Source organism: Paracoccidioides lutzii (genome assembly GCF_000150705.2).
Source record: "Paracoccidioides lutzii Pb01 unplaced genomic scaffold supercont2.7, whole genome shotgun sequence".
Lineage (NCBI taxonomy): Eukaryota > Fungi > Ascomycota > Eurotiomycetes > Onygenales > Ajellomycetaceae > Paracoccidioides > Paracoccidioides lutzii.
The window spans coordinates 141274-152895 of NW_015440953.1; the positions used below are offsets into that span (position 1 = coordinate 141274).

An 11622-nucleotide genomic window follows, 5' to 3' on the forward strand; every position below is an offset into this window, starting at 1 on the left:
GGGAGTGTGTTTCGCCGGGTGGAGGAGTCGGAGATGCGAATGAGGAGGTGGGTGATTTAGGAGGTGGTGGTGATGGGGATGTGGATGCAGATGGACACGATGATATTGAATCTGCGTTGGCATCACCGCTATTGGGAGGAGGTAGAGACACCCTCCGACGTTTCGCCTTGCGCATTTCTGGCGTCGGGGGGAAAATGGCATCGAATTCCGCATCGATATCAAATCCTCCTCCGGCGTCACCCTGGTTTACTGGATACCCTTCCAGAGGTGGAGATGGGGTATCATCCTGGAATAAAAGCTCCTCTTCATCGCTGCTGGAGTCTTGAATAATGTCTCCCCCCGGGTAAGCCTGGGGCAAGTTCCCAGTCTGCCCATAGGACTCAGTGAGTGCTGAGGATGAGGACGAGGGGATAACATCACTCAAATTGGCCTCTACGTCCGAGACATGGCTTTTTCCCTTTTCCGTGAAACAGAAACGAGGAGTTGCTGCAAACTGAGAGGCAGAACTTGAGGGGAAATTTGAGCTGAAGATAAAGCGCGGAGTTCGCGATACTGATCCATTCCCTCTAGAGGGAGGAGCTTGCCTCGCTGGAGTCTGTATAAATGTCAACTGGAATGCTTCAACCGGGGGGAAGTTTTGTAGTCAGCGGGACGTACCGTAGCTGGAGTCATCCTATACCAGTTTCGACAGCAGTATCGATGCTTTTTGTTTTCCCGTTCAAGCCTTTTCGCTTGACATATAGTTCATATCTCATTTTCAGAGGCAGTAAACCCCAGAGAGCAAGTAGCCGGTCATACACCTCGTCGTGTGGTCACTTTATCTACGGGAGCACTTAAGAGGAGTGATGTTATCCCTCTTCCTCACACCCTCACCTGAACTAACCTGAATCCGAATGCCTAACGTGCGCCCCTAACCAATGCCACTAACCCGACATTGTGGTGGTGGTGGTGGTGGTGGTGGTGGTGGTGGTGGTGGTGACGGTGACGGTGACGGTGGTGACGGTTGTAGTGATGTTGGGTGATGTGGTTAATCACTTCCCGTAAACTTGGTTAACGTAGTTTAACTAAATAACAGTTTCAAACAATCACCGTCGGCCACTTTTTCCCCTCTCAGCAAATTACCTGCATTCAGATTATGTATTCCTCAACAACCATGGAGAATCAAGCTTCAAATCAAGAAAGGAGACTTCTTCTAGCTATCAGAGCATAAAACAAGACAAACCAAAAGCGCTCGAGCTGCTGCAAAGATCGATGGTGTTCCGACTGCATGGACAATTTTCACGTACCAATTCTCAACCAACTGTCAGGACCCGATCTCTATCAAAGAGGAATGCCTAGTTCAACGAATAATATTCATGGATGAGAGAGGTCTATCATTCCTAATCGCGAGGCGTATGGGATATGACCATGACCATTCAATTATTAAAGAAGTTCGGAATCTAGATCATCCTCGACAATTGAAGAACACACACTGGGCTTGAAGATTCATTTCACCATCATGATATAAACTACAAAATCAGACTCTCGCATACATATATGATTATCAGTGAGCTTTATGTGGAGATTCAGAGGAATCAAAAACAACTCTTCCATTACCCCTCCAATGCTCCTCCGTCCCTGTCCACGTCCCTCTGCCCCACCCCGCACCCTCCTCCTAACCCTCGACGCCTTCAACACCCTCTTCCACCCCCGCCTCCCCGTCCCCATCCAATACGCCCAAGTCGCCCAGTCCCTCAACTTCCCCCCACCACAGCAGCTCACCAGCAACAGTAAGAACCTATCCACAGAGGCCCTCGCAGAGAAGATCTCAGTGGCCTTCCGCGCGGCGTTTAAACGGGAGAGTGCTGCGAGGCCGAACTATGGACGGAATGTGGTGGGGTTTGGGGGGCCGAGGGAGTGGTGGGGGAATGTGGTTAGGTGCTGTTTTAGGGGGGTTGTGAGGGGCCATGCGGATGGGGAGGGGGGTGAGGTTGAGGTTCCGGAGGAGTTGGTTAGGAGGTTACTTGTTCGGTTTGAGGGTCGGGAGGGGTATGTGTTGTATCCGGATGTGGAGGGGTTTTTTGAGAGGATGAGGAGGTGGAAGGGGTCGTTGTTGATGGCGGATGGCGGTAGAAGAGACGGCATCGCCAATGCGGATTCTCTTTTCGAGAGAGTTGTTGTGGGTGTTATTTCGAATTCGGATGATAGGATTGCTCGTATCTTGAATAGCTTGGGGGTGCGGGTTGGGGAGACGCGGGAGAATACTACAACTGCTGCTACTGAGACCGGGCTGAGGGGGAAAATACCGACTGATATCGACTTTATCGTCACCAGCTATGAAGCTGACGCGGAGAAACCCCACCGGAAGATCTTCGATTTGGCTAAAGAAAGAGCTAAAGAATGTCTTGACGGTGGTGATGGCGGCTTGTCTCCGTCGGCGGATCCAGAGTGGATCTGCGTACATGTCGGAGATCATTATGAGAAGGACTACGAGGGGGCAATTAATGCTGGCTGGGATAGTTTCTTACTCCCCAGAGACGGGGAGGGACCATGCATTTCTGATTATCGCCTTGACTCTACTTCTCCTGTAAAGCATATACAGGCACTAACTGACCTATTTCCCCGGCTGGGGATTGATGAGAGATTATTTCCGGTCGACGAATGATGTGACATGATATCAAACCACGGATCTATTGTGACGATTTTTTGGGTATATATTCTTTGCCATCCTGGTAGCAAGCCATACATGCATGCAGAGCAAAACAATAATATCAACCATCCCCACCAGCCCTCGATACAGCCTTCAACGTATCCAACGCAACCTTACACCCCCACTTGACGATCCTCCTCTCCCTCTTCGACACCACAATATCCGTCTTCGCAACAACTTTCCGAATAAAATAAATCAGCCTCGGCACAACCTGCGGCGTCTCCCTCGTCCGCAAAAACACATCTGCCAGCGCCTTCTCATCGAACCCCTCCTCACCTTCACCACCATCCCGTCCTTTCCTCGACCCAGACCCATCCCGCTCCCTCTGAAGCTCCCGCGTCCTTCTTTGCTGCGTCTGCGCCATAACCGCAACAATCAGCACCTCCACAAACACCCTCGTCTTACTCTGCATATACACAAAATCCAAAACCTTCAGCGCCCCCAACCCCATCTCCCCACCCGCAATCAAACTCCCATACATCTTCGCCAGATTCACAATAGCCTTGCTCGTCACCTCATTGTCCCCCTCACCACCACCACCACCACCACCACCACTACCATCATCATCCCCATACACCCCCCCCTCCCCCATCCGTTTGAAAACATCCCACAGCGAAAACATAAACGCCATCTTCATCCGCCGCTCTCCGCACAGCCTGCGCGCTATAAGCGTGTAATACGGATTATGCGCCTCTTCTTCCATAGCGCAGTGCAGGAGTACGCGCGGTATCTCGCCCTCCTGATTTCGCTTCAGGCGCAGTTTGGCCAGCCGCATGTGCGCGTCCCGGTAGTCAGCGGCGGACATTATGGCAACGAATATCGAGCGGCGGACGTCCGTGTTCATCCCGTGCGCTCTGGCGAGCTGCAAGAGATCGACCTCTTTCCCGCCTATGCCGTCGTTGTCGTTTAAGGTATCTGCCAGCGCTGTCGCGGCATGTGCATGTGCATTAGCAGCACCAGCATCGGTGGTATCTTGCTGGCCGTTGTGCTGGTTCGCCGCATCATCCCTCCTCCAACTGGCGCCGACAAGCCACCACTTGCCCCTCTTATCGGCCTGATGGATGTCTGTGCGGCCGATGCGGATGGGTTCGCTGGCACGGAGGGTGCGGGGGGAGTCATTGAGGGAGCCGAGGATTTTGCGCATGGTTGTTATGTGTGTTGAGGAGAGGGAGGAGGCGGAGGCGGCGTTGGACTTTAGGCGGTTGTTTTTTAGGTCTGTTATTGTTTCGAGCATGAATTTTGTGCGGACGGAGAGGGTGTTTGGGTCTAGGGTTGAGAGGGTGGGTTGGAGGAGGAGGATTATGTCTTTGAGGGTTGAGGGGGAGTCGGCGCGCAGCTGGGGGCCGGAGTCTGCGGGTTTGGTTAGTAGTGGTTAATTGGTTGGGGGAGTATGTGAAGGGAGCGTAGGGATAATTGGCAGCTGGCTCACTCTTGATGATTCGCAAGAGAAGTTCGGTGTTTAGTTCTGTGATCTCTGTTAGGAATAGACGGATATAGTCGAAGATCAGACTACATCCGATAACATGGAAGCTATACAGATGCGACAATAGCGAGATGGCATTCAGCATCTCCTTGTTATTATTCCCTCCGCCATCACTCTCCTTCTCCTCCCTCCCCTTCACCCTCGCCACCTCGTAATCCCCATCGAACCTCCTCACAACTGCCTCAACAAGCTCTGCCCCAAAATCCATCCCCATCACTTTATACACAGCTGCAATAAACCCCGCATGTAGTATTATAAACGTATCCTGTAACACGCTCCTGTCATACACCAGGCCCATCAGAAGCTCTATAAGCGTCGATGTGACGTTGCGGCGTGGGTAATCTTGGTACAGCTTTTCTATCTCGCGCAGGATGGAGAGGAGGTTTGCTTCGGAAAGTTTGTTGAGGTGGCCTTGTGCTTGGCGGCGGAGGCGGGTTAGGGATTCTGATTCATTTGATGGTTGGTTGCGGAGAGAAGGGGGGATGTATTTGGGCGGTGCTGCGGGGGTAGAAACCGGGGGGAGGTAGGGGTTTTCTCGCTTCTTTGGTTTTTGGGTGGTGTCCTCATCGTCCTGGCCGCTGTCATTGGAGACGCTGTCGCCGTCATCGTCGTCATCGTCGTCAAAGCCGTCAAATTCGTCTTCCTCGCCGAATTCGTCGCTTTCCTCACTACCCTCCCTCTCACGCCCGGACTCCACTCCCATGCTCTTCTTATTCTTCCGCGCAGCAGCCTGGGCCTTCATCCTCTTCCTCTGCAACCATTCATCCTCCTCCCTCTTTCTCTTCCGCGACTCATCCTCCCCATCCGATCCCGCCCCCGGCCAGATCACCGAGTATATCCGCTAATCCCTCGTCGTAAAACGATTGTGGCAGTTTCCCTTTTTTCCCCTTGATACCTAGCTTTTCCTCCAGCGCGGAGATCTCCGCATCATCCTCAGCTAATCTATCCTTGACAGCCTGAGATAGTTTAGGTTGGCTTGTGTATTGCTCGTCTCCGCTGGATATCTCTTCTTCTTCATCAGGGTCATCACCATCTTCTTCTTCTTCGTTAAGCAAATCCGTAAAACGCCCCTCACTCTCCTCCTCTGATTCCCCCTTCTCAAATGCCTTAACAATTTGCTCCCTGTTCTTCAAAATCAACTTTGACTTCGACGCAGATCCCACCTTCAATTTCGCGGTTGGCTTCTGCTTCTGCTCACCGGCAGACACGATATTTCGCACACCTCCACCATCAACTACGCCCCCACGCCTCCCTTTCCCCCTCTGTGCCCTCTTCCCATTCACCCGCTCAGCCTTCCGCCGCTCTTTTCGCGAAACGTACCCATTGCGACGGCGGTCACCTGTTCCCTTTCCCTTGGGCAAGTCGGCCAGGTCCGAAAGGCCCAGTTCATCGCGGAGTTGTTTGGGGAGCTGTGTTGTGTTGTATAGAGGGCGAGGCATAGTCAAGGGCGGCCTGGCTGAATGAGGTGTTTGTCCGTCGCCTGGTCCCTGTAACGTCGGTGTTGTTGATGTTGATCAAGTTTAAAGAAGTTACATATCTTTTTCTGCCGGGCGCTTTGGAAGGCGGTGTGAGAGTATTTGCGGCAGCCTCGGCGGGCGATGAGACACGGCGGAACTGGCTATATAATTAATATATATCTCTCTCCATGCCCCCCGGATATAGTCCACATGCAATTTAATTTACTACAACCATCCATTCCTGCAAGAAGAAACGCAGCACGGCGGGTATCGATAAAAATATTTTCACCCCATCCACCTCCACCCGCAACCACTCAATTCCACATACCATATACCCCCTACATGCCCATATCACCTCATCCCTCCGGCCAACATGTCCAACAGCCCGCACGTCTCCAATGACGAGGTTAGTATATACAACAGCACTCCCAAAACCATTAATCGTCCAGCTAACAATGGGCCCCCTCCCCCGTTCCAGTTCTTCGCAACTCTCAAATCCCTCCTGTCCAAACAATCTACCCAAGCCAGGGGGTCTATATTCCTTACGCAAAAGCGGATGCCTAGCGCCAGCACCAACACCAGCACCAACACCACCTCCCCATCTCCGTCAGCAGTAGATCCATCAGCTCCAGCGACGTTGCCACTGTCACCAATCCTCATCCGCGCCACAAACGGCAAACACAAGAGTTCCAAGGCAAAGGTATCGACTGTCGTGCAGCCGGGGGATATCGAGGGGTTCTTTGGCAGGTATGCGGAGGTTTGCAGGGCGGGGATGGTGGGGATGAAGAAGAGGGATAGGAGTGCGAGGAAGAAAGGGAAGGGGAAGGGGAAGGGGAAGGAGAAGGGGAAGGAGAAGGGAAATGTTTAGGGGAAGGTTTTAGGGGAAGGGTTTAGGGGGTTGATGGGTGGGGGATGGAGAGGACTTGCATTCGTTTGGCGTTTGGGAGGTTTGTTTTGATGGTGTTTGCTGTGTTGGTCTCGTGGAGGCATAGAGGGAGGTACCTGGCGGCTTGGGTTGGTTATGTGTCCGATGTGGGAGATCTACATGAACAGAAGAGGGAATCTGTCGAGTTGAATTTGAACTATTTTTGAAGATTTCTCTCGTGACATCGATATGTGTGACATCGTTATGTGGAGAGGAATCTTGTATATTGCGTACAAAACATGCTCAAGGATATAACTTGTATAATAAAGGCCATCACCACACATCTCAACAACGCAGCGATAAAACAAAAAAGAGATGGGGGGCCGCAGGACACATGGTAGCTAACCTGCCACAGACAGAACAAAGCTATCACTAAAGACTCCAGTGCCGTCGAAGCCAAACCAGACAACAAAAGTAGCAAAGGAAAAGCCGATAATGAATGCGTGTACAGAGCAAAGGCAATGCGGAGCTCTTGCTTGAGAAGAAAGACAGAAAGAAAAGCGGGGGGGGTTAAAAAGGCCCTAATATGACAAACCACACCAGCAGGGTAACCTCTGGCACACGATATAGGTAATCCCACGCCTACAAAAAACAAAAACAGATTCAGATTGACATTGCCTCCAACCCAGGTAAAGCAGGAAAGGTTTCCACGCAGGCATACTCGAACATATATACCCCGTTTCGCCCGCCGGATAATAACAGCAAGAAAACGGAAACAAAGGGAAAATACTCAGGCAAAGGAGAGATCAGTGAAAAATACATGTAGCGAAATATTAAATCGATAGAATGAAATCGCATCGGAGGTATGGAGGAGTCAGGGGGGCCTGTGTAGATATAGATATAGATGGAAACGATGTTGGTATATACATAAAAAAAGAAAAAAAGAAGAAAGAAAAGAAAAGAAAAAAATAAGAGGAAAACGAAAAGGAAAGGAAGGGAGGTTAGCAGGTAGGGATGCCAACCATCTCAAAACATCTCAATCCAGCTCCTCAGTCCACCTCTCACACCAGCCCCCACCCTCCCCTTCCTCCTCCTCCTCCTCCTCCTCCTTCTCCTCCCGCCATCTCCTCGACACATAAGCTGATACCGAAATCGGGATCCCAAAATCATCCTCGCTCCACACATCCCGTCTATCGTCATCCTCGTCTTCATCCTCGTCGTCCTCGACAACAGACTCGTAACCGTTACTCAGCTCGCGCCGCAACCCATCCTTCTTCGCCAACCTCGCAGCGATATGCAGTAGTACAGCGAAAACTTGGATGGGCGTGCTTATGACGAGCGAGCAGGCTTTTCGGAGGATGGTTGTTGTTAGTTTGTTGATGGGCGAGGGTTGGTAGAGAGAGAGCGTTGAGTGTGGGGGGAGGGGGGAGAGGTCGCGCTTCCAGGAGTCGTGGGTGCGGTGGCGGGGGTTTGGTAGTAGTGGGGATGGGGATGGGGGTGGGGGTGGGGGTGTATGTATTTCTTTGGGTGAGGCGGGGGGGAAAGAGGATGAGGTTGGGGTTGGGGTTGGGGTTGGATGTGTGGGTGGTGCAGGCGGGTTTTTGGGGCGAGGTTCTGGCTCTGGATCGGTTTGCCTGGGCGCTGGGGATTCGAAGACGGTGGTTTCCCGGGACGATTCGCCGTTGTGAGAGCGTTGGGGTGGGGTGTGTAGCTTCTCTGCGGTGATGAAAGGGTGAGAGTTTGGAGGGGAGGGGGTATTGGAGTATGGAGGCGAGGGGGGGAGGGGCAAGGAGCGAGAAGATTGAAAGGAGTGGAATGAATCGACGCTTGACGATAGATTGTCGTTTTCCATTTGCATTTCCCTCTCGCTTTCGCATTCGCTGTCGGGCAGAGCTTGGAAGGTAGCCATGAGCGAGTCGAAGGCATACGTTGGCTCCGTGACGTTTCGGACCGCCTGGGGGCGGATGGGTATAGGGGGTGACCGTCCATCATGATGGGGTATAGATACACAGCGACGAGCTTTGGGAGTTCTTTCGCTGCCATCAGTCACATCACCCTCTTCAGTGTTCCCCGTGCGGCGGCTGCTCCCCGCATCACTCCGCCCGCACCCCCCGCACCCCCCGCACCCCACGCACCCCAGGCTATCCGAACCCGCTTCCCCAAAGCTAAGTTTCCGCGATTCAAAGCCGTGCTCCAATTTCGGCCGCCACGCCTTCTTCTTCCGCGGCGTCTTCGACTCCTCAGGCAACTCGACCGAAAACCCACGCTTGAACGGACACGGCGTAACCTCATACCTAATAATTGTCGAGAGCACCTTCTTCAGCGCCTCCACCTGCTCCTTATCCCGCTCCGTCTCGTAGGGAAGTTCGATGCGGTAATATGTGAGCCGCCTTATGCGGATGACGAAGATAGAGCTCCCATCCACGCACCAGCATTGGCAGTTCTTCATGAGCGTCTGCACCACGCTGCCGGATTTGAGGAATATGGTTGAGCCCGGGACGTGTTCTATTTTCATATGGCCGAGGGCCACTATTCGCTCTGTAGAGAGGCGCCATGGGAGGGTCTCTATGGCGTCGACTACGTAGTCAAGCTCTGAGGAGATGTCGGTGGGAGGGGGGATGTGGGCGGATTGGGGGAGTTCGAACTTGACGATTTTGGCGCAGCGGTGGTGGAAGTGGACTTCGCTTGACCGGGGGGGGGGGGGGGGGTTTGGTGCGTCTGAGGGTCCCAGGCTGGGTCGCAGTTTGTGCGGGAGGGCGTTGGGGTGCTGGAGAGGCCGTGTTGGATCCATGGGGTTGGCTATTTAGTTTATTTGTTTAGGCTATCGCGGGGGGCCGGAGCCAGTCGACTTAAGGGAGTGCAGACATGGAATGGAAAAGGGGCGAACTGAGGAATGAGCGGGATGTGTAAGTAGTTGAGGGATGTGTGAGTAGTTGAGGAATGAGCGGGGGGGGGGGGGGTGTATAGTTGGATGCGTAGATGTGCAGAAACCAAAAGATACAAAGGAGTGAGGGGGGGGAAAGGAATGGATCAGCGTGACTGGGATAATGTCAGAGGGGACGAGCGGGGGGGAGTTGGAGATGTCTCCCTGCTGCAGTTGGTTGTTGTTTAGTTACTGGATCAGGGCAGCGAGGGCAGCGAGGGCAGCCCAGGGGCAGCCAGGGGCCAGGGGCCCAGGGGGCAGAATTGCGGGGTGGGGCAGTTTTACCAGCCGCGGCAGGCGGGAATCCTCAGCTCGCCGCCCATGGATGTGCCATCGTTTGTTAACACCTGGCTACTTCTGACATAGTTACTCACTCTATGTGCTGCTGCTCATCGAGTAAAAATCCCCACTTCTTGTGCACCAGATCTTGATTGTCCTCCTGGCAGTTGACTGAAACTACCAGGCTGCAAGCCTTCCCCCCCCCGGGCATTGGTTGGTTGGTTGGTTGGTTTGCCGCATGGTCGACATTATCTGAGTGCCCCGCCTCATTCCACGGCCGTCCGCCATGTCGAATTTCGAGCCAAATGCAATCATTCGCGGGGCCCAACTCACACTAGTCGGCGGTTAGTCCTCTCCTTGCTTGCCCATTTCCATGTAGTTAAGATTGGGCACATCGCGTTTCGCCTGCACGTGCATGTCGTGCAAATCATCTCGATTCTGGCAAACGTGTGGACATGCGGGGACAATTACGTTCCATGACTAGTTACAGCTACGGGGGAGGATGCATCTGGCTAATGATCGTCGCTGTTTGACATTCATGGTAGTTAGCCCATCGAGCTCTGCAGAATCCCTCCCTTTTTAAGTCGGAGCATTACAGGCAAGCGGCGCTGGCGGCTTGTGCGGGGATTGCCATACGCCTTATCATCTCCATTCCGGTATGTTCAGATATATACCCCAATTCTATTGCCTAGTTACTGGGCAATCGCTAAACTAACATGTTTTATATGCAGGTCATCGCTGTCAAGTTCGGAATATGGCTCCTCTCCTGGATCATCGATCTGGAGGCAGCAACTTGGGACGACATAGTCCTTGGCAGGCTGGACTTCATATCCACATACGTCCTCCAGGTGCCATTCTTGCTCATGACATTGATGCGCTATGTCACCCCGACCCTCGATGATATGTATGTCCTGAAAGTACCGCTCTCGCCTCCTATTTACCATGTCAACTAATCTCCTCCAAAAAAAAAAAAAAAGGTTCATGGAATCCCTCCCATGGGCGACATCACATACATGCAGAAAGAACAAATCGGACCATCCTGAGCGGGCTGCGGGCCTCTACTACTACCCAATCTCAGAATGTACTCTACCATGTCATCTAAGGAGCCTGGTGGGAAGGGCAGTTTGGCATCGTCCTTCAAAGCCTTCGTGACCCGCTATGGGCGGAAAACAGCCCTCTCCATCGCCGTCTATCTGCTCTCGCTGCTCCCAGTCATTGGACGGTTTGTGCTTCCCTCCGCCAGCTTTTATACGTTTAATAAGGCAGTGGGAACGGTGCCGGCGCTTGTCATCTTTGGGTCGGGGCTGTTTGTCCCGAGGAGGTTCCTGGTGATGTTTCTGCAGACATACTTTTCGTCGAGGAGTTTGATGCGGGAACTTGTAAGGATTAGCGAACAGAATATCCCTATTTCTACCCCCCTTCTTATCTGAAAACTTCCTTATGCTATCCGCCCCTCCCCCAACCAACCCCGCTAACATTACCCCACCCAGCTCGAACCCTACTTCACCCGCATAAAATTCACCAAATCGCAAAAACGCCTCTGGTTCCACGATCGCGAGGGCGTCCTCTTCGGCTTCGCCGTCGGTTTCTACACCATGCTCCGCATCCCCCTGCTAGGCGTGCTTATGTACGGCATCGCGGAGGCATCAACGGCGTATCTTATCACCAAGATTACGGATCCGCCGCCGCAACCGGCTTATGTCGAAGGGTTTGCGGAGAGTCAGGTGAGGTGGCGGAATAAGCATGCGTTTCTGGGGTTGTCGTTGGATTCGTTGGATGTTTATAATGTGAAGGCGGCGGGGGAGGGGGAGGGGCAGGGAAGTGATGGGAAAAGGATTTGAGCGGGCGTTGGGTGTAAACGGGCGTTGGGTGGTTGATCACGTTAGTTAACTAGTAGACTGCCGCTTTGCAAAATCTTTAATTCCA

The 11622-nt window shown here is 52.9% G+C and overlaps 7 protein-coding genes across 7 annotated transcripts in view; 3 read left to right on the forward strand and 4 right to left on the reverse strand.

The window, feature by feature from the left end:
- Positions 1–672, reverse strand: part of PAAG_11586 (hypothetical protein) — a gene marked incomplete at both ends in the record, with an annotated part of 1749 nt that extends 1077 nt beyond the window's left edge. Inside the window, 2 exons of the mRNA XM_015847208.1 lie at positions 127–595; positions 658–672. Of these exons, the coding sequence (XP_015703117.1) occupies positions 127–595; positions 658–672 (484 nt within the window). The remainder of the gene's footprint in view (positions 1–126; positions 596–657) is intronic.
- Positions 673–1603: 931 nt separating this feature from the next.
- PAAG_03351 (hypothetical protein) lies at positions 1604–2644 on the forward strand (the record flags this gene model as incomplete). Its single annotated transcript, XM_002794760.2, has 1 exon — positions 1604–2644. The coding sequence occupies one exon, from the start codon at positions 1604–1606 to the stop codon at positions 2642–2644; it is 1041 nt and encodes a 346-aa protein (XP_002794806.2).
- Positions 2645–2750: 106 nt separating this feature from the next.
- PAAG_11587 (hypothetical protein) lies at positions 2751–4914 on the reverse strand (the record flags this gene model as incomplete). Its single annotated transcript, XM_002794761.2, has 2 exons — positions 2751–4039; positions 4119–4914. 2 exons carry the CDS (start codon positions 4912–4914, stop codon positions 2751–2753), a joined length of 2085 nt encoding a protein of 694 aa, XP_002794807.2.
- Positions 4915–4963: 49 nt separating this feature from the next.
- On the reverse strand, positions 4964–5611 carry PAAG_11588 (hypothetical protein; the record flags this gene model as incomplete). Its single annotated transcript, XM_015847209.1, has 1 exon — positions 4964–5611. The coding sequence occupies one exon, from the start codon at positions 5609–5611 to the stop codon at positions 4964–4966; it is 648 nt and encodes a 215-aa protein (XP_015703118.1).
- A 391-nt stretch (positions 5612–6002) lies between these two features.
- On the forward strand, positions 6003–6497 carry PAAG_03353 (hypothetical protein; the record flags this gene model as incomplete). Its single annotated transcript, XM_015844939.1, has 1 exon — positions 6003–6497. The coding sequence occupies one exon, from the start codon at positions 6003–6005 to the stop codon at positions 6495–6497; it is 495 nt and encodes a 164-aa protein (XP_015701913.1).
- A 1033-nt stretch (positions 6498–7530) lies between these two features.
- PAAG_03354 (hypothetical protein) lies at positions 7531–9285 on the reverse strand (the record flags this gene model as incomplete). Its single annotated transcript, XM_015844940.1, has 1 exon — positions 7531–9285. One exon carries the CDS (start codon positions 9283–9285, stop codon positions 7531–7533), a length of 1755 nt encoding a protein of 584 aa, XP_015701914.1.
- Positions 9286–9982: 697 nt separating this feature from the next.
- On the forward strand, positions 9983–11537 carry PAAG_03355 (transmembrane protein UsgS; the record flags this gene model as incomplete). The annotated part of the gene is made up of 5 exons (XM_015844941.1): positions 9983–10040; positions 10246–10352; positions 10428–10600; positions 10775–11075; positions 11187–11537. The coding sequence occupies 5 exons, from the start codon at positions 9983–9985 to the stop codon at positions 11535–11537; spliced, it is 990 nt and encodes a 329-aa protein (XP_015701915.1).
- Between the last annotated feature and the right edge of the window lie 85 nt (positions 11538–11622).